A 21,009-nucleotide genomic window follows, 5' to 3' on the forward strand; every position below is an offset into this window, starting at 1 on the left:
AATCATTATTTTAATGACTTGCAAAGTTCTAATGATGAAACGTTTTTTAACTTCAAAGAAACACAAATTCGAAGAAATTCTTTTGAACATTTTCATTTGCACTTCAGGTCGCTAGACGCATTAATATTGTACTTTACTAATGATGATAAAGAACGCATCAATAACGATTTTTCTCAAGTTGAGTAAGAAATGCTAACAAAGCGAAGGTACCTATTTGTAACGAATTAATTTACAATAGAAACTTATAGGGAAATATTATAACTTGGGCATTTTTTTAATATTGCTCTTGAAAATTTCTTGGTATAGACTTTAAAAAACTATGTTTTTTTATAGGTTTGAGATATATCTTCTTTGTTTACATTAAGGACCTTTTGTCTTCAGCTTCTTATTAATTTAATTGTTTCGCTGACTTGTTCAAGGTTTTTGAACAAAATCCAAAAAAGAGGTTTGAAACTTTTACATCGTTCCAATACCGTTGCAATATTCCATGCACTTTTGCATCCACCTTCCGTTGTATGTACTTTCACAAATGCCTCTAATTTTACCTCAATTTCAAAAGAAAACACTACTGCATGTCCATTACATACCCACATAAAGTTTCTGAAGAAATATGTATTGAATAGCTTGCGCCATTTGATGCCTGCTTTAAGTTCACAGTGACTTTTAACAGAATGTTTCATATAGGGAAGTTACATTTAAGCACACGAAATACCCTTAGTTAAAATACCAAATTCTTTTGCTATCGACTCTTTCTGAGTGCATGACAGATCAGCTTAGGCCACTCATTCGTTTTGCTGTTAAGGGAGGCAGGTATCACGTACATAGCTTGTCCTGCCAGTCTGAGCACCGGTTATCTTCTGTTTTGCTGTTAAGGGCTGGAAGGCTAATGCAGCCAAACAACAGGCACGCAAAGCGGGGCTGCATAAAAGGACGAGAGCTGTTCATGAACTCTATGAGCAGAACAGGTGAGAAAAACACCAACTTCTCAGACAGAAAAAGAGAGGGCATGAGAAGCGTGCGGTCGAAGATGTTGAGAGGTTTAAAAGCAAGAATGAAGTTCGAAAGTTTTATGAACAGGTGAAACGAAATTTACAGGTACATAAACCTAGAATCCAAGGCTGCAAAGACGAAAGTGGAAACATCATAGTGGAACCGCAGTCAATGCTGAGGATATGGAAGAACCACTTCTGCAGACCGTATAACTGCGACGACAAACGAAATTCCACTGTCAGGCAGGATGATCCATTCAACATTGACGACGAAAGCCAACAATCCCGTCCTCCCGACTTAGACGAAGTAAAGATTGCCATATCTATGCTGAAGTCTAATAATTACGCTGGAGCGGATGGCTTGAATGCCGAGCTCTTTAAAGTAGCTGGAGATAAGTTGGTTAGGAGCACGCACTAACTTATCAGTAAGATATCGTCAGGAGAAAGCATGCCCGATGAATGGAACCTCAGTATTGTTTACCCGATCAACTATAGAGGAATCAGTCTACTTAACATCGCCTATAAAATCTTCTTTGCCGAAATATGTGAACGTCTAAAGCCCATCGTCAACAACCTGATAGGTCCTTATCAGTGTGGTCTTAGACCAGGAAAGTCCACACTCGATCTAATATCCACATTACGGCAGATTCTGGAAATCCCCCAAAAACACCAACCATATTTTCATCGATTTCAAGGCCGCATATGACAGCATCTACAGGAACGAGCTGTATAAAGCCATGATAAGTTTTAGCATCCCCGCAAAACTCGTCCTCATTGAAAACATTTTAACAGAACCTTTCGATGTCAAAAAAGGTTTTAGACAAAATGATGCGCTGTCATGCGTGCAGAGCTCACACGTCAACACTAGAGGCACTATCTTTCAAAAGTCTATGCAATACTACTTCGTCTACCTATAGGCTCCGCTGTAAAAGTGGAAAACAACAACAGCGCTGAGATCAAACGCAAAATAACTCTTGCTAACCGCTGTTTTTCGGGCTAAGAAAGCAATTGAGTAGCAAAGTCCTCTCTCGGGGACCAAAGTGTCGCTATATAAGACCCTTATTATAACCGTCCTGCTATACAGTGCAGAAGCATGGACTATTACAAAATAGGATGAAAGCACGAGAGAAAATTCTTCGTGTGATCTACGGCCCCGTATGCATCGAAGGGGAGTGGAGGATAAGATGGAACGACGAACTGTACGGGCTGTTCAGCGAGGTAGACTTAGCCAGAAGGGTAAATGTCCAACGACTTACATGGCTGGGTCACTTAGACCGCATGGAAACCAATGCTCCGGCCCGGAAAGTCTTCGAATCCACGCCCACAGGACAGCGCAGTAGAGTCTTCCTCTAGCTAGGGACCGAGCTAGATGGAAAATTGTATTGGGTGAGGCCCTAGTTCACACAGGACTGTAGCGCCACCTTAAGTAAGTAAGTGAGTGGATTCTTATAAAAAATATTACGGAATTTCGGAAACTATATTTTTAAAAGAAATTAGTTTGCAGTCAATATTTTTTTTATTTTTGTAAAGATATTTGTTGAAAGTAAATTTTTACCAACTTTTAATATTTTTTTTAACCTTTTTTATATTTTATAAAAAAAACTGTAAAATCGATTTTTCTTAAAATATTACCAGGTGTCAAAAACCTTATTAATCGTTGCATACAATTATTTCAGAGATGTGGTCATTTTTTGTTCTTTAAATATTCGAGGGGTTTGTTTTTTTTGTAAATTGTTTTTCCAAAAAAATGCGTCTTTATTATCACGATACATTGTATTTTAAAATACAAAATTTAGTTGAAGTAGATAACGTTATTAGTTCGTGAGTTATTTTGGGCCAACCAATTTTTTTTTAATTGCTGCGGTTAAAAAAACACCCACTCAAATTTTCAATTGGACAAACCGGACCGATTACAATAACTTACTATGGGAAGTTAAAAACCACTGTGGATACAAATTTTTCGTCAGCTTTGGTCATGCAAATTTTTTTTAAGTGTCAAACGTGTTGGTGGCCCTTCACAGTCGACTCTTCAACGTTTGGTGGCCAAATTTGAGACGACCAGTTCAGTAAACACTCATTCAACAACCTTAGCCAAGATCAGCCGAGAACATCACCACGGTACGTAAAAGAGTACAGCAGAACCTTAGTCTATTTCTCGCCGCCCACAAAAACTCTGCCTTCCGCTAGACTTTTTCCTGTGAGTTTTCTTGAAGTCACAGGTCTTCGCAAATAAACCAAAACTGGCCGAATCCCTAAACATGAACATAACACAGGCCATTGCTCAAACTCAACAGGATCTATGCGGAATAATAATTGAAAATTATTCGGTTCCGTGCCACCGTAAAAAGCGAAGGCGGGCATTTGAACTATGTCATACTCTTACTTAATGGCATACATACATGCGGCTTTCAAATAAAAAATAATTGTATTAATACCTCACACACAGCTTGTTTTATTCCATTTCAACAACTCACCCACCTTTATTGAAAAAACTTTTATAAATTTTATAAATCAATACAAAATTAAATAAATAGAAGAGGTCCCAAATGGTAACCTTGAGGTACTTCCATTTTAAATGAAGCTGGTTCATTAATTAACTGTACCAATGCAATTACATTGACCTTTGTGAATTAAATACAACTTAAAGTTAACAACAACAAAGTTAAATAAGTTTGATTTCAAAATTTGTTTTTGTTCCGGAGAAATGTTTGTCGAAAATCAGTTTTTACGCATTGTTTGGTCGATTGTTATTTTATTTTACCAAATGTTCATTACAATGTTTTTTTTTACATTGAAAATAACATTTTTCGTAGAGCTACAAAATTCACTTCATAAGTTGTTTTTTCGTTGGCCTAACGAAATTTCAATTTGGGCAACAAAGAATTGAGTAATTTCGGGAATTTAATTAAAACTTTCATAATTTAATGATAGTTATTTTAAGATTTTCAAATTTCATACGGTAACGAATACTTTTCAATGTAAAATTTTATACGGGAACGAAGAATTTTACGTCGTTATTTAAAATAAAGTTGCTGAATCAATGTATAAGCTAAATCATTTACGAAGCACTTCATTGGTGTATGAAACCTTTTTCATCAATACAACGAAGGTTTTCATCGGATTAGAATTTATTAAACATTTGTTGGGCCAACGAATTTTTTCGTTGTATTTTTGTTATGATTTGAGTCAATGTGGAGAATCAAATTAGCTTGAAGCCAATTTCATACATTTTTGACTTAACATTCGATTCGAAAATCAATATTTACCATCTTTTAGTAATCATCTTAAAGGTTTTTAATATTTTATAAGAAGACCGTAGATTCGATTTTCCAACAAAAAAAAAAATACCATTTGTCACAAACGTTACTTTTGGATGTTTTCCATTTTTTTTAAGTACATATAATCATTTAAGATAAGATATATTTTTATTCATGCTATTTCTATCTGATGTCAAAGCATATGTGAAAAGATCGATTAAAGTCGATATCCGTATTGCTTCTCGAGATATTTGGGGTCAACCAATTTAGTTTTTCTTAAATTTGAAAATTCAAACCAATTTAAATAACTTCTAAAATCATGCTTTTAAAATAAACATACAATTTTTAACCTCTTCTCCGTAGAACTTTATGTATACAAAATTCATCTAACTTCACCTTAAAATTGTTCTTTTTTGGCATGATGTTAACTCCACCGCTTTATTTCTAAAAGATTTTGTATTCAAAAACATTTAGATTAAACCTTGTGAGTGACAAACAATTTAAAAATTTTGATGAACTTCCAAAACCCATCCTTCTATGCAAATATGTATATTGTACATTTATATTTACATCTAAGCTTGTAAAAAATAAAGAAAAATAAAATAACAACTTTTCTATTTTTCTCCCTTTTTAGATCGTCAACACTGATGCCAACATAAGGAAATCATTAAAATACATGAAAAACATTCATCACAACGCTTTTTGAAAATGCTAAACCAAATAATCCCATTGCTCCTCTCACTGACAGATGACGTGCCTTCTTTAAAAAACTTAATAAAAAATACGACACAAATACAACAAAAACGACAACTCAAACATAACACACACACTACCAAACAATAAATACAAAAGTAAAAAAGTAGAAACAACAGCGAGCGACATCAGAGCAGCAAGCAGAGATGAAAAATTGCAAATATTTCAAAAAATCCCAGCGTGTCCAGTGGTCAGACAGACGGAAAGACTGCGGTTGTCATCCGTGTCAGTGAAGAAGATGAGGTGAACCCTATATCCAACTGCCATATCCAGGAGAGACAAATCGAAAAAAGGAAACAAAAAGAAAAAAAAATAAACGACAACAAGAGCAACTGGAAAAAAACATCCTTCCAGGATATACACAGTTTTACATATGATGTTTGCACGGACAAAATTCACAAACAAGCACCACCGACACCATATCCAGCCATTGCCGGATGGCCTGAGGATATTGCGAAATCAAACGGAACGAACCCCAAATTTAAGCGAGACAGAGGCAGAAATAGAGTCAGCATCAGACTCAGGATCAGAGGCACAGCAACAGCATAGCATCACTAGGCAACCGTGTTCAACGTAGGAAGGTATACGCTTCCTTTACCTACCAGAACTTGTGTGGGTCAATAAATCGCAAAAAGATATCCACTGCTGATGTGCATATCTGTAACTGTATTCCTCCTGCTCTAGCCAGAACCAGGACCAGAACCAGAACCAGAGAAAAGTGCAACAAAATCAAACGAACAACTTTGACAAAGAAATCAAACCGTTCCTAGAGCTTAACCACGCTACACAACCACCACTGGCTATCTCTCCCAGCCAAGCTGTATCTCTATCGATATCCTTGCAGTAACAGTAGCAATAGCAACAGAAGTAGCTGTAGTGAGAAATGTAATTCCTAAGTTTATAGAGGACGATATTTATACACACACCCACACACACTTACTCTTATACTCACTCACATTCACATACGTATGCGTTTGTATGTATGTACGGTGCATATATTGACCATAAGCCAGGTGGAAGTGAAACTCAAATAGCACAGCAATCCTGCATCCTGCTAAAGTTTGTACAAAGTTTGAATCAGGACAAGCGGAAGGATAAACAAAGGAAGAGCCTTATCGTAAACCGCACACATAAGCTCACACTACCTATCCTATCCTATACTATCCTATCCGGCGACAACGATACACATAAGGAATAAATTGGCTATAAAGCTCATCGGGCTTCGTCGTCGGTCGTCGGTTGTCTATAGTTTATAGTCTATAGTCGTAGTCATAGTTTAAGTCATAGTCGTAGTTATAGTTATCGTCGTCGTGTAGTCTCCATCGTCTCGTCGTCAGTGCATCGTCATCGTCATCGTCGATTAACTATATCAGAAAACCCTCCTTGCAAACATGACCAAATTCTGGATTTACTTTTGGGGAACCATGGTAACGTGGTATCCATGCTTATCCAATGGATATCTTAACGTGTTCATTAGTCACAAGGAGGTCATGAAGCTTATGGGTAAGTTTTTATTTTTTGTTTTACATTAGATTCTATCTATCTATCTTTCTATCTATACATTGGTAAGGCTTTTTAAGAAAAAATAAAGACTAAGCTTTAACCTGAAGCTAAATGCGAATACTCAACCTAGAATAATATTAATCCTACATGACCGCCAGAACAATACAACTTTATTTTATTGCGTACTCTAGCGGTTAAAATGAATTGTCTGCTGGCCTTTAAAAGAATTCAAATTAATCCTTATCCTTAGTAAACATGTTGAGAAAGTCATCGACAAAATATGACGTATACGTCAACATCTTGTGGATGTGAAGTTTGCTCAAAAGTGGGCATCTTCTTGTTTTTGAAAGAAAGTTCTAAAATTTATAAATGCTATTTTAAGTTCTATTTTTTTTTTAAATCATATGACAAATATGATGGCATGTGAAGTCCCTTCATGAGCACCTTTCTGTCAGTACTTTTTTAAGAAAATCCTTAAGGACTTGAATAAAAGAATCACTTGTATATTACGAAATTTAATCGAAAAATGTCTACTTTCCTAAAAAAAAAGAAACATAATGGGCTTGATTTGAAGTTTCAAAAATTATTGCAATTATTGCCTTTTAGTTGTTTCTAAAAAAGTGATTTACCCCGTGTTTGATTGATGTCAGGGATCGAGGGGACCTACAATCTTAAACCGAATCCAAACGGCATATTAAAAAAAGCACTTTTCATGGCAAAACCTACTCTGGGAATATTTGTCAATTCTCAACAAGAAGCAGAACCCTTTAAAAAAAACTTTAAGTTGGCACAGGCAGGAATTGAACCCAAAGCATCTTGTCGGCAGTCGCACGCACTAACCTTAATTTCACTTCCTTGAATTTGAGCAAGTTATTATGTAATAGCTTTGATGAAAAGATTTTTGTATGTATGACTATTTTACTTGATGGCTTAAACTGTTGTAACATAATTTTGGTTAGTAGTGTTCCAATTTATTTCACCATTGTGTACATAGCCTTAAAGTTATAGATTCGGAGTAGGTAATAACAAATGTCAAATTATTATGAATAAATCTCTCTCTTCTCTGTAAACCATCAAACGAACTGGACGTCTTTTATTTCGAAGCTTTGGTAATCTGCATAATATAAAGTAATCATATTACTTTTACAACAGGTTATGGGCCTATTGCACCAAAAAAATATTAATTAATTCATTCAGATTAATATTTTAAGATTTTTTGCTAATTTTTATATAATTTTCTTAAGGAGACGGGGAAGCGTCTTGGAAGAATAATTCTAACGTGAGCAAAAAATGGGAAAACCAAAGAAGCTTCTAGGCAGAAGTAATTTTGATGAGTGGAAGGTGGAAGCCAAGGCCTATCTTGCTACAAAAGGCCATTGGAAGTGCTTCGACGGGACAGAGTTAGATGTTGATAAAAACTTTTTGGCAATACAAATGCTTAATTTGCTACTTTCGTCCTCGCTTTACACGTACACAGAAAAGTGTACAAGTGCAAGAGATGCTTGGGTGTCAATTTGTGCTGCATTTGAGGACACTGGCATTGGTCGTCGTGTCGATTTGCTAAAGCAAATGGTAGGGCTTAGGCAAACAGACTGTTCTTCAATGGAAGAGTATGTGCATAAAATGGTCTTGATGTCCATGAAGGTCAAAAAGGCTGGTCTGGAGATAGGAGACGAGGTTGTGGCGGCACTCATGTTGGCTGGTTTGCCAGATGAGTATCGTCCTATGGTAATGGCTATAGAAAATACAAAGGACAAATTAACCCTAGATTTTGTTCAAAATCGTTTACTTCAAGAAGTTACTTCTAAAGATGAAAGTGTAGATTCTGCTTTTATTGCCAATAAGCGTAACAATTTCCAAAGGAAGAAACCTCAGGTACACAAAGTTAGGGGGAACAAATCTGTGACGTGCTATGTATGTGATGAAGTTGGTCATTTTGCCAACAAGTGCCCAAACAAAAAGAAAAAGCAGGATCAGCTGTTTCTATGTTCCTCTTTGCCGCAAGATAAATCTTCACAGGAATGGTATATAGATTCAGGTGCTTCGGCACACATGACGATGAATAAAGCTTTTATGTTAGACATGCGCCAACCAAAACAAAGGGAAATCGTTGTGGGTGATAATTCTCATTTAGCTGTTGAGCGCACTGGGGACATTAAGATATGCATTGGAAACGACAGCTCATCTTATAACCGAAATGTACTAGTCAAAGATGTTTTGCACATTCCAGAAATCTGTGCGAATTTGATGTCGGTTAGTCAGATGGCGAAGCATGGTAACACATTAGTCTTTGACAAAGACAGTTGTAAGATCTTTGATGCAAACAAATCATTAATCGCAACGGCACCACTTATCGATGATTTATACAAACTAAGCTGTTTAACGGATCAAACAGCAGTTGCCATGGTGGCGGCTGACAAAAGTTTGTGGCATCGGCGACTGGGGCATGCAGGTGAAACTAGCTTGAGGAGGATAAAAGAAGCGGTGAAAGGTGTAGATTTTGTGGAGGGTACTGGCGAGAAATGTGTGACATGTGTGCAGGGAAAACAAGTTCGACTTTCGTTCGGAACCAGTGAAAATCATGCACAAGAGGTGTTGGAGATAATCCACAGCGATGTAGCGTTTATGCCTGTGCGTTCGTTTGGTGGTGCAAAATATTTTGTTACCTTTATTGACGACTTCAGCCGTAAGGTTTTCTTATACCCAATGAAGAACAAAAATGAGGTATTTGGCATCTTCAAAAATTTTAAAAATTTTGTCGAGAACCAGCAAGGTCGCACTATAAAATGTCTTCGCACAGACAATGGTACAGAGTACTGTAATAAACAATTTGATCAGTATACGTCAGACCATGGCATCTTGCATCAACGTACAGTCCCACATACACCCGAGCAAAATGGGATGGCGGAACGCATGAACCGCACAATAATGGAAAAAGTTCGTTGCATGCTTTTTGATAGTGGTCTAGGTAGTAGTTTTTGGGCTGAAGCTGCCGTAACTGCTGCATACTTGATTAATCGAATTCCATGTCGATCTATATTATATTATACACCAGAAGAGCGATGGACGAAGCAAAAACCTGACTTGTCTATGCTGCGTGTGTTCGGCTGCCAGGCTATGGCACATGTGCCAAAAGTTCAGCGTAACAAACTGTCTCCAAAAGTGACTGAGTGTATTATGGTCGGATATAGCGAAGAGTCGAAGGGGTATAGATTATATGATCCAAAAGCTAAAAAAGTTACTTCAAAGTCAATTAACTCTTCTGTTTCTTCCTTAAAGGTTTCAAAGGGTCATAAGGAAAGTTGTCAAAACTTGGCTCAATATGATTCCAGTGATAATAGTGACTCAGATGATGAATCCAGTGAGGCTGTTCCAGATCAATTGACTGAATTGCCAATGGATGCGGTACCAGAACAGAGCAATTCCTTAGATGATTCCGTGATTTTCACAAGTCAGGAAAACAAGAATACTTCCTTAATAGAAATCAATGATGACATGGGAATTAAACATACCGAATTCAGTGAGGCAGTGAACAACGAGAATTCGTCATATTCATCTGTCAATGAAACCGATTTTGGTGTTGCTGCTAGTGAGTTGTTGGTTGTACCCTATCCAGTAACACATAGTGAAAGTCATGCAAGTACAAAGTGTCCTTCCAACACGAGAGTTACCCACAGTTTATACGCTATGTTAGCAGAGGCAACTAAAGACGTGAGTGAACCCAGAACCTTCGAAGAAGCGAGGCAGTGCGAGGAGAAGGCGGAATGGGAGAAGGCGATGAAAGCCGAATATGAATCACTGAAAGCCAACAATACTTGGGAGTTATGTGATTTACCTGCTGGTCGAAAAGCGATAGACAGTAAATGGGTGTTTAAGGTGAAAAGAAATGCTTCTGGTGTTATCGAGCGCTACAAGGCTCGACTCGTTATCAAAGGCTATAGTCAGGTAAGAGGGATAGATTATGACGAAACATACTCGCCTGTAGCACGTTATTCGTCGATTCGGTTTCTGTTGGCAATGGCGGTCAAGTTTAAGATGATAATACACCAGATGGATGCAGTGACAGCGTTTCTTCAAGGCGAACTATCAGATGAAGTTTATATGCGTCAACCAGGTGATAAATCGGCAAAGGTCTGTCGTCTTAAGCGAGCTCTTTATGGCCTAAAGCAATCCAGTCGAGTCTGGAACGATAAACTTAATGATGTTCTAGTGCGAGAAATGAAGTTCAAACGATCTTCCATCGATCAATGCATTTATTTCAAGCACTCGTATCAAAACACCATCATTCTTGCTGTTTGGGTTGACGATAAAATGATATTCGCGAGTAACTCTACTATGTGCACGAAATTAAAAAGGGATTTATCCAAACATTTTATGATGAAGGATCTAGGTGCAGCTTCATCATTACTAGGTATGAACATTACATACAACATAGATGGATCACTTTCAATTGATCAGCACCACTACATTTCTACTATTATCAAGCGATTCAACATGCAAAATAGTAATCCTGTCTGCACACCGATGGATCCAAACCAAAAACTGTCAGAAGAAATGTGTCCCAAAACAGATGCGGAATATCGAGAAATGGCTGATGTTCCATATCAGGAAGCAGTGGGGTGTATTATGTATGCTGCACAAATCAGTCGTCCGGATATATGTTTTGCCGTTAGCGCTCTTAGCAGATACAACACCAATTATGGCAGATCACACTGGGGAGCTGTAAAAAGAGTGCTACGATATTTAAAGGGTACCATCGGTTATAAGCTAACTTTTTATCCAAAGGAAGATCATGGACTAGTTGGTTTCTGCGATGCAGATTGGGCAGGAGATCTTGACAAGCGACGTTCAACCACTGGTTACGTGTTTCGAGTTCAGGGTGGAGCAATTTCTTGGGCAACTCGTCGTCAACCAACTATTGCGTTATCTTCAACCGAAGCTGAATTTATGTCAATGGTATCAGCTATCCAAGAAGCACTTTGGTTAAAGCGCTTCGAGTGTGAAATATTCTTAGAGGCATCGAAGAAAATTACTTTGTACTGTGACAACCAAGGAGCACTCCACTTGGCAAAGAATAAAAACTATCATGCTCGAACAAAGCATATTGATGTGCGAAAATATTTTATCCAAGAGCATTTGGATCGAAATGTCGAAGAAGAAATTGGTCTGAACTTGCAGTATAAGCCAACAAATCAAATGATAGCAGACATCTTAACAAAGTCGGTAAATTCTCTAAATTTAACTAAATTTATATCTGAATTTGGATTAGGCAATTGATTGATTTTTTATTTTTATTTTGAGTAATCTTTTTAAGTATATACATATGTATACAATACATACAAACATTTTTTTTTGAATTTCTTTAATATATTATTGTAACACTAGTGAGGCTGTTGTAACATAATTTTGGTTAGTAATGTTCCAATTTATTTCACCATTGTGTACATAGCCTTAAAGTTATAGATTCGGAGTAGGTAATAACAAATGTCAAATTATTATGAATAAATCTCTCTCTTCTCTGTAAACCATCAAACGAACTGGACGTCTTTTATTTCGAAGCTTTGGTAATCTGCATAATATAAAGTAATCATATTACTTTTACAACATAAACGCATTTGGCAGAGTTTTGCCATTAAGCTTTCTTATCATAAATGTGCACATTTAGTATCGATAATTGCCTGTTTCATAATCTTAGAAATAACATTTAGGAACGTTTAATATAAGTTGTATTGGACTTTTTCAAATTTGATACCCACAAAGTAAAAATTGGCGTGCCTCAGGGTTCCGTTTTGTCTCTTACACTCTTACTTACTTTTGTAAATTATCATTTGTCTTAAATTAATGACAGTACCCTCTGCTTTCCTTATTAGTTTTTAACTCCCGTCCTTTGGATGTGTGTGAATTCTAGGAAACAAGAATTTAATACCTTGAAAACTTAATGTAACTAAAGGCGTAACCCTACTTCAATGCCACTTTCTATTTGTGGTACTTGCATTGAGGAAACTAAAAAGCTATCAGTTCAGGGCACGTGCATCACAGAGCATCTTTCACAGAGTGATCACATATTTAACATAGCCAAGAATGATGCTAAGTGTTAAGTTTGTTGGACGAAAGTACAGCTCTCATATTTCGACAAGTTACCCAATAACCCACTGAGACAGTGACTTAAACACTCTCTGAGGTAAGTGACTCGAACACGGCGGTAGATTTTATTCCTGTTCATTAAATTATAGCTACATAGCTAAATAGTAACTGGCATTTTTTACCTCAAAGAATTCAATCGTAAAACGAATACTTTTAAGAATGCTTATCATTTTACCCTTGTGCAGAACTTTCGACGTACTTATAGGTACAGATATTCTTTTTTGGCCGCACTACACGAATGTAGAATACTTAACTAGGTTCAATCATAACCCGACAATTGCTATGAGCAGACATTAACACCGCCTTAGGATGCTTCGAGAGAAAAATTCTTCGGGTGATTTTTGGTCCCGTACGCATAGATGGAGAATGTAGGAAAAGATATAAGGACGAACTGTACGGGCTGTACAGCGGCACTGATCTAGTTAGCAGAATTAAAGTCCAACGGCTGAGATGGCTAGATCATGTAGAGCGGATGGACATCAACGCTCCAGCCCAGAAGGTCTTCGAATCCAACCCCGAGGGACGGCCCAGTAGAGGAAGACCGCGACTCAGGTGGCGCACCCAGGTGGGAGAGGACCTCAACCAACTTGGCGTGTGAAATTGGAGACAGCTACCTAGGGACCGAGCTGGCTGGAGACGCTTGTTGGTTGAGGCCCAGGTCCGCCCCGGACTATAGCACCACCTTAAGTAAGTAAGTAAGTAGACATTAACACCTGGGTGCAATACACAAACAAATTATAGAATTTTAAAATTTTGGATGAACTCAATGAAAATATACAAAATTTCAAGTAAGCCTCAATTTAATAACACAAAAGTCTTAAGTCCAATTTTCGACCAACTTAGGGAACAACTTTTTGATTTAATTGTATGTCTTCGAATATCAGTTTACCGGTAAGATCTGTTTAAAGTACTGTCAAGTATAGAAAGTCGTTTTTCAGCCACACACGAAGAAATTGGGACTTAAACATACTTACTTAAGGTGGATATACAGTCGTCGGCAGACCTGGGCCTCAACCAACATACATCCCTAGCAAGCTGTCTTTAGTTTTGCACGCAAAGTTGGTTGAGGTATTCACCCACCTGTGTGCGCTAACTGAGTCGCGGTCTTCCTCGGTATTGGATTCGAAGACCTTCCAGGCTGGAGCGTTGATGTGCATTCCTCTACATGACCCAGCATCTCAGCCGTTGGACTTTAATTCTGTTAAATAGGTCAGTGTTGCTGTACAGTTTAGAGCCAATACATTTCGTCGCTGTATCTTCTTTTCCATCCTCTATCTATGCATACGGGACCAAAAATCACCCAACGAATTTTTCTCTCTTATCCGCTTCCGTCACAATGCTCAAAAACGCTCCACTGACATCACGCTTTGTTCTTCCAATTATGTCAATATTATCTGCGTATCCAAATAATTGGATAGACCTTTGAAAAATTGTGCCTCTAGTGTTGACGGTTGAGTTTTGCACAATTCTTTCCAGAACGATGTTGAAGAAGTCACATGACAACGCATCGCCTTGTCTAAAACGTTTTCAAAAACCTTTCATCGGTGAGATCTTTTCTGACCTTAATAGAGCAGCATGCATTCCCCATCGTCATTCTGCACAAACGGATAAGTTTGAAAAGGATGCCAAGACTAAACATTGCTCTGTAGAGCTTTTCGCTAAAGACGCTGTCATTCCAAGATCTACCGTAATGTGAATATTTGGTCAGTGGTGGACTTTCCTGCTCTGAACCCCACTGATAAATTACTTATTAGTTTGTTGACGAACGGCTTTAGACGTTCACATAATCCGGAAAAAAATATCTTATATGCAATGTTAAGGGGACTGATGAATCTGTAGTGGGCCTTCCTTTCTTATGTACTGGGCAAACTATGATGAGATTCCACTCATCAGGCATGCTTTCTTCGGACCATATTTTGCAGATGATTTGCAAATCCGAATTACCATGTCATCGCCTGCTGCTTTTTATAATTCTGCAGCTATGCAATCAGCTCCAGCTGACTTCAGTTTAGATGTAGCTATCTTGAATTTGTTGAGGTTGAGTAGACGTAATTAGGCGTCATCGTCTAAATTGAGTGGTTCCATCTTCCCTACAGTGAATTAAGTTCGTCTGCGCTGTTAGACCTGTTAGACGTCGAACTGCGCTACTTTATGCATCTTTCCCATTTTGCAAAATTTAAAGTTTAGATTCATATATTAAATCATTCGTAATATTCCTAACGCTTTTTAAACATTACAACTTAATTGTATTAAATTTTAATGTATACTTTAAAATGACAACTCATTCCGTGAAAAAAGTAAATTTGTGTAAAAATTTGAAGAACCTTTTGAAAAGATTGGTTCACTTCTTTTCATCCAACATATAATCAATTTCAGTGAATCAAATCATGTGAATCACCCCTACTTAAGCCTTTAAATCCTAGAATTATGTATCTGAACCCATGTACTTCGTCATAATCACATAAGAATGCCCTACAAGAGCTTAGTATATCAAAAGTTTTCTTTAAGATCACATCCTCACAATTAATTGTTTCCTTTTCATTATTACCACTTTAAACTTCCCTATTATCCTTATTTCAAATCCAAGTAACGTTCCGACATTAAAACACTTATTCAACTACAAAATACCCTGCATCCATATACTCGAACGTATCATTAGAATAATTAGTATTCCAAATGTGAATCCTTGGAAAAGTCAAAATGCTAATCGATTTGGTTAAAACGCAAAGTTTCATCAAACTCAAACCATCATCAGCACACTTCTCTCATATAATATTATTACCAACAGTGTTGAAGTTGAGTTCATTCATTCAGCTCAACTTGTTTTCCGATATCATTTCCAAGATAAGTAGTTTTCCAAATCCCATAACATTTTTGACCCAATTTCTATGTCTCTGTCTCTGTTTCCGTCTTGTCCTCTCTCCGTATAACGTAATCACCGGTCTTTTGTCACGTATCAGTAATTAGCTAATCACAGTTATACATAAAACAACACATACAGGACTTGAGAAACCAAACTAACATCCTAAGGGTGGGTGGTATAAATAGCGTAAATAAATTAGCAGATAGATTTGGATTTGCTGAGATTTTACTTTATAAGTAAAAATAAGAAAAATGTAGAAAATTTTGATTAAGAAAAAAGAATTACATGTGTTTGTTACGTTACTGATGATGATGCACTCGCACTATATTATATGTGAACTCAAATCACATAGAGTACACTTTCTTATTTTGGTATTGGAAGAAACTTTTTCCCTGGAAGAAAAGAATAAGAAATTCTTAAGCAGATAATTAGAGTAATCAGAAAAGTTAGAGGAAAGTTACTTAGCGTTAGCGCGCACTCCAAGATTAAGTTTCTGTTGAGTACGAAAGTATATGTACTCATAGGGATATATTTTATAAGTTGGTGTCTCTATGACAACAACACTTGTTAAAACATCCATGGAACACATATTCATGTAATATTTATATGGATAAGGTGATAAAAGGTGTTCGTTCTATGTTACATTGAAGAAGATACAAAAAAAGTAACTGCAACTCCCGAAAACACTTTTACTTAAAAGCTTAATTGGAACATGAAAAAGTTTCTTAAAACACCTTAGGGATTTATGAGAAGTTATATATGAATTTATTTCAAGGTATAAAGATATACTAGCTCATAATTTTGTACTTATAAAGGTGCGTGGGTATATGAGCAACGAAAATTTATACTTGGTATATATCAACTTGAAAAATTTAATGAACCACGCAAATGCACGTAATTGCTCTATAAATTTGAGTACGTACTTAAAGTTAGTAAATTTTGGAAAAGCACACACACTAAACATTTAGGGAACATATTTCGTGCAGAGTGTTGTAGAATACTCACTGCAAAAAATTCTTTTGGCCATTTTTTTTCGCTGGCCATATTTCAAGAACGAATAGCAATATCAACTTCAAAATATGCTAAGTTGTGCAGAAACGGTTCAAGACATCAGAAGGTGTATCTTTATTATATTTAATTACTTGAGCTACTATCCTGTGTGAACTAGGGCCTCACCGAACAAACTTCTTCATCCAGCTCTGTCCCACGTGTGTGTGCCACTTAGCCAAGTCTACGTTACTATACCATTCGTGCAACTCGTCGTTCCAACATCTCCTCTACTCACCTTCTATGCATAAGAGACCGTAGATCGGAAGAAGAACTTTTCTGTCAAAACTACCCAATGCGTTTTCATCCATTTTTGTCATAGTCCCAGCGGTTAGCAAGAATAATTCTTTATTATTTTAATCCCAGCTCTGATGTTGTATTCTTCATTCATAGCGAAGCCTTAATTAGCTCAAAGTTATTTGACGTGGGAGTTCTGCACTCTTCTTTCAAGTATGATGTTAGAGAAATCGCATAAAAGCGCATCACCTTGTCTAAAGCCTTCTGTGACATTGCTTCTGTTAAGTTGGTTCCCACAGAGCGAATGCTCCTTAGTCATCCTGCACAAACAGACGAGCTTGGCAGGTATGACAACATTAGACATGGCTCCATACAGCTTGTCTCTGTAGATGCTGTCATATGCGGCCTTGAAATCGATGGAAAGACGGTGGGTGTCGATTTTATATTCTAGGGTTTTTCCAGGATCTGCCGTAATGTGAACATTTGATCGACTGTAGACTTTCCTGTCACTCTGATAAGGACTTATCAGGTTGTTGACGATGTGCTTTAGACGTTCACATATTACGTCAAAGAAGATTTTGTAAGCAAAGTAGACTGATTCCTCCATAGTTAGTGCAGTTTAAAGGGTCTACTGGTCTTAAAAATGACTATGAAAAAATATTGGATCCTGTCTACTACTTCCATGTAATGAACATTGATTCTGTTGCTATCCCATCGCACTTTATTGATGAAAACACTGATGCAAGGTGTTGTGATTAAAAGAAATGGTTTAATACTTTTATGATCACAAAGATTTATTTCAATTAATAATATAATTTATAATTCAGGAAAAAGCAAAGAGGTAAGCTCGGGTTTAAGGTTAGAAAGGAAGTGACTAAATATAATTAGATGACAGTAAAATTAATGACAATCTAAAAAGGCAAACACTGTTGCCAACAAATTATTTAATGGTGTTATTACATCACTCCCTCAGACTTAATTTGGAAAGAAGACTGGTTTTTTCCTTATCCTTCCCGTACGTCTGAGTGTAGGCGTAGCTGTGGATTCATTCATCTGCGCTGTTTTTTTCTGCTGTTCAATTTGAAGTCCTGGTATCTGACTGCCCGATGCCATGGGGCTGGAACCACTTCTTACTTCGTTGTCTAATCGAACATCGCTGTATGAAGAGCTGTCGGGTGACGATAATGAGTCTGTACGCAAATGCAAATCGATGTCGAGATCGTCAGTGTTAACGTCGTCTCCGTTTTCTGTATTTTTTCGTGCTCGCAGTTGATTTTGGTGACGTTTGACGTTGCCTCTAGATGTTTGTACGATGAACATCATCCGACCGACTACCTTGGTTATCAGTCCAGCGATCCAACGATTACCTCTGATATAAGATCTTGCGTACACTTTTTGGCCGATTTCAAATTTAGTACACTGATGCTGACTTTGGTGATTTTCTGGAAACATGGCCGAAAATATGGTGCGAGGCTGGCGGCCGTGCAAGAGTTCCGATGGTGATTTTTTTGATGATTGGATTGGTGTCGCTCGATATGTGATGAGATATTTGTATAAAGCCTTCTCTCGGTCATTCTCCTCCTGCATTATTTTTTTGAAAGATTCCTTGAATGTCCGGACAGCGCGTTCAGCTAAACCGTTTGACGCTGGGTGAAATGGTGCTGTTCTCACATGTTCAATGGAATTTAGCTTGCAGAACATTTTGAACTTGGCTGATGAGAACTGCGGGCCATTGTCGCTAACGATTGTGCTTGGCAGTCCCTCGATTGGAAAAATTTTTTGTAAAGCATAAATTGTAGATTCTGTTGTTGTCGATGACAGCTCAAAAATAAATGGAAAACTGGAAAAAGAATCTATAACAATTAGCCACATTCGAGAGAAAAAAGGACCTGCGAAATCGATGTGGATTCTTTCCCACGGTCCAGCTGCCGCAGGCCAGGATGAATATTGTTGCTTCGGTTGACTTGCATGTAGACCACAGTTTGAACAAGCTTCTGAACAATTTTTAATCGCTTGATCAATGTTCGGGAACCATATATACCTGCGCGCTAGTTGTTTCATACGAGTTTGGCCCCAATGACCCTCGTGAAGCATTTTGAGAACCTGGTCTTGGAGCGATTTCGGTATGACGACGCGGGTATGCTCTGTTTGCAGAAGCAATACTCCACTCTGCAGAGAAAGAGCAAACTTTCGATGAAAATATGGAATTAAATTTACCTGTGATTTAGATAGCTTCTGTGGCCATCCGTTTTGAATGTAATGTATAACGCGACTGAGAGTTTCGTCTGTTTTAGTATGTGCTGCGATGATTTCTGCGCTTATTGGAAAATCTGAGATAACTGACTCATAAATCTGGTCAACTGTAAACATTTTTTTCTCTCTGTTATCAAATTCAATGTCATCTCCCATGGGTAGGCGTGATAAGACGTCAGCATTTGCATGATTCTTTGTGTTGCGGTAGTGAATCGTATAACTATAGGCCTGGAGAATAATTGCCCAACGTTGAAGCCGATGAAGAGTCATAACCGGTAGTTTTTTTGATGGGTGGAAAAGAGTGACAAGTGCTTGATGATCGGTGAGCAAAATGAACTGTCTGCCATAGAGGTACTGATGGTATCTCGTAACGCCGAAGATAATTGATAAGGCTTCTCTTTCAATTTGAGAGTATTTTGCCTGATGCTCGTTCAAGGTTTTCGATGCGAAAGAAATTGGCTTTTCTGTGCCGTCTGGATAGCGGTGTGAAAGAACAGCTCCTATTCCCGTTTTTGACGCATCAGTTGCTAACACGAGCGGAACATTTTCGTCGAAGTGAATTAATTGAACCGCATTGATGATATCGTTTGTCAATAAATTAAAAGCTGTACTTTGTTCTGTTCCCCACACGAATTTCTTGTCGTGTCGTCTAAGTTGATTCAAGGCTGAGGCCTTTGACGAAAAATTTTGAATAAACTTGTTGTAATAATTTATTTTGCCAATAAATGATTCTAATTCCGTTATGTTTTTTGGTTCTGGCATTAACTTTATTGCTTCTATTCTTTTTTCAGTTGGTCTAATACCTTTTGCATCGATTTCGTGGCCTACATACTCTAATTTGTCTTGCGCAAGGTGACACTTTTCTTGTCTACATTTGAGTTATGTGCGGCGAGCCTGTTTAAGAGTGTTTCGACATTATTTCGGTGTTCTTCATTATTCTTACCAGTGACAATGACATCATCGAGGTATACTGCGCATCCAGGTATACCAGCTACTACACCTTCCATGATTCTTTGAAAGATGCCAGGTGCACTCGCAATTCCGAATGGCAATCGTTCAAATTGGAAAAGGCCAAAAGGAGTGTTTATAACCATCAGCTTTTTTGAAGACTCTGTGAGTTCTATCTGAAGATAAGCGTCACTCAGATCAATTTTAGTGAATAACTGGCCACCGCTTAGTTTGTGAAACAACTCCTCGATTCGTGGTATCGGATATCGATCAATTTCAATTTGTGGATTTACAGTGACTTTAAAATCAGCACAAATTCTTATCTTGCCATTCTGTTTTTTTACTACCACAATTGGTGCGGCCCATTCACTCGAGTTCACTGGCTTGAGGATATTCTGGGATACTAATCGGTTAATTTCAGTGCGGACGTCTTCATAAAGTGCGAATGGTAGATTGTAGGGTTTGTAAAACTTTGGTTGAGCATTTGGTTTTAATACTATGTTAGCCTTATACGTGGAACAGAGTCCTAGTTCGGATGAGAATGTGGACTGAAATTTAATTTTAAGAGCTTCGAGATCTGCCTTAAGAGATTTTTGGTCTACTTTGAAACATTGAGGGGTTGAAGAACTGCACTCGTTCATGTTCTTTGGCATTTGTATGCCGAATTCCAGTTTTTGAAACCAATCCATGCCTAGGATGTTGGTTGCACTGGGACTGTCAACGACTGTTAAACTCAAACTTTTATGATATGACGCTAAGGCTACGTCGACTAATATCGTGCCTTTCAATGGTAAGATGTTACCACCGTATGTTTTTAAAATCTTTGTTGTGGGTAAACACAATAGATTGTTCAGTTGCTTCAAACCTTCAAGACCAATAAGTGAACACGACGCACCTGTATCTATTTGGAACTTAAGAATTTTCTCATTGACGCTTACATCTACGAATAGCTTATCTGAATGTATAGGGCTACTATGATTGACTTCGATTTGTGACACAAGTGAATCAAATAGAT

General features: G+C 37.5%; 1 protein-coding gene across 1 annotated transcript in view; it reads left to right on the top strand.

Annotated features, from left to right (window-relative positions):
• LOC129949999 (tyrosine-protein kinase Drl) overlaps nt 1–21,009 on the top strand; it is a 112,606-nt gene that overhangs the window by 25,668 nt on the left and 65,929 nt on the right. The window contains exon 2 of the mRNA XM_056061757.1: nt 4,881–6,502. Within this exon, the coding sequence (XP_055917732.1) occupies nt 6,391–6,502 (112 nt within the window). The 5' untranslated portion in view covers nt 4,881–6,390. The remainder of the gene's footprint in view (nt 1–4,880; nt 6,503–21,009) is intronic.

This window comes from Eupeodes corollae, chromosome 3, assembly GCF_945859685.1.
Source record: "Eupeodes corollae chromosome 3, idEupCoro1.1, whole genome shotgun sequence".
Lineage (NCBI taxonomy): Eukaryota > Metazoa > Arthropoda > Insecta > Diptera > Syrphidae > Eupeodes > Eupeodes corollae.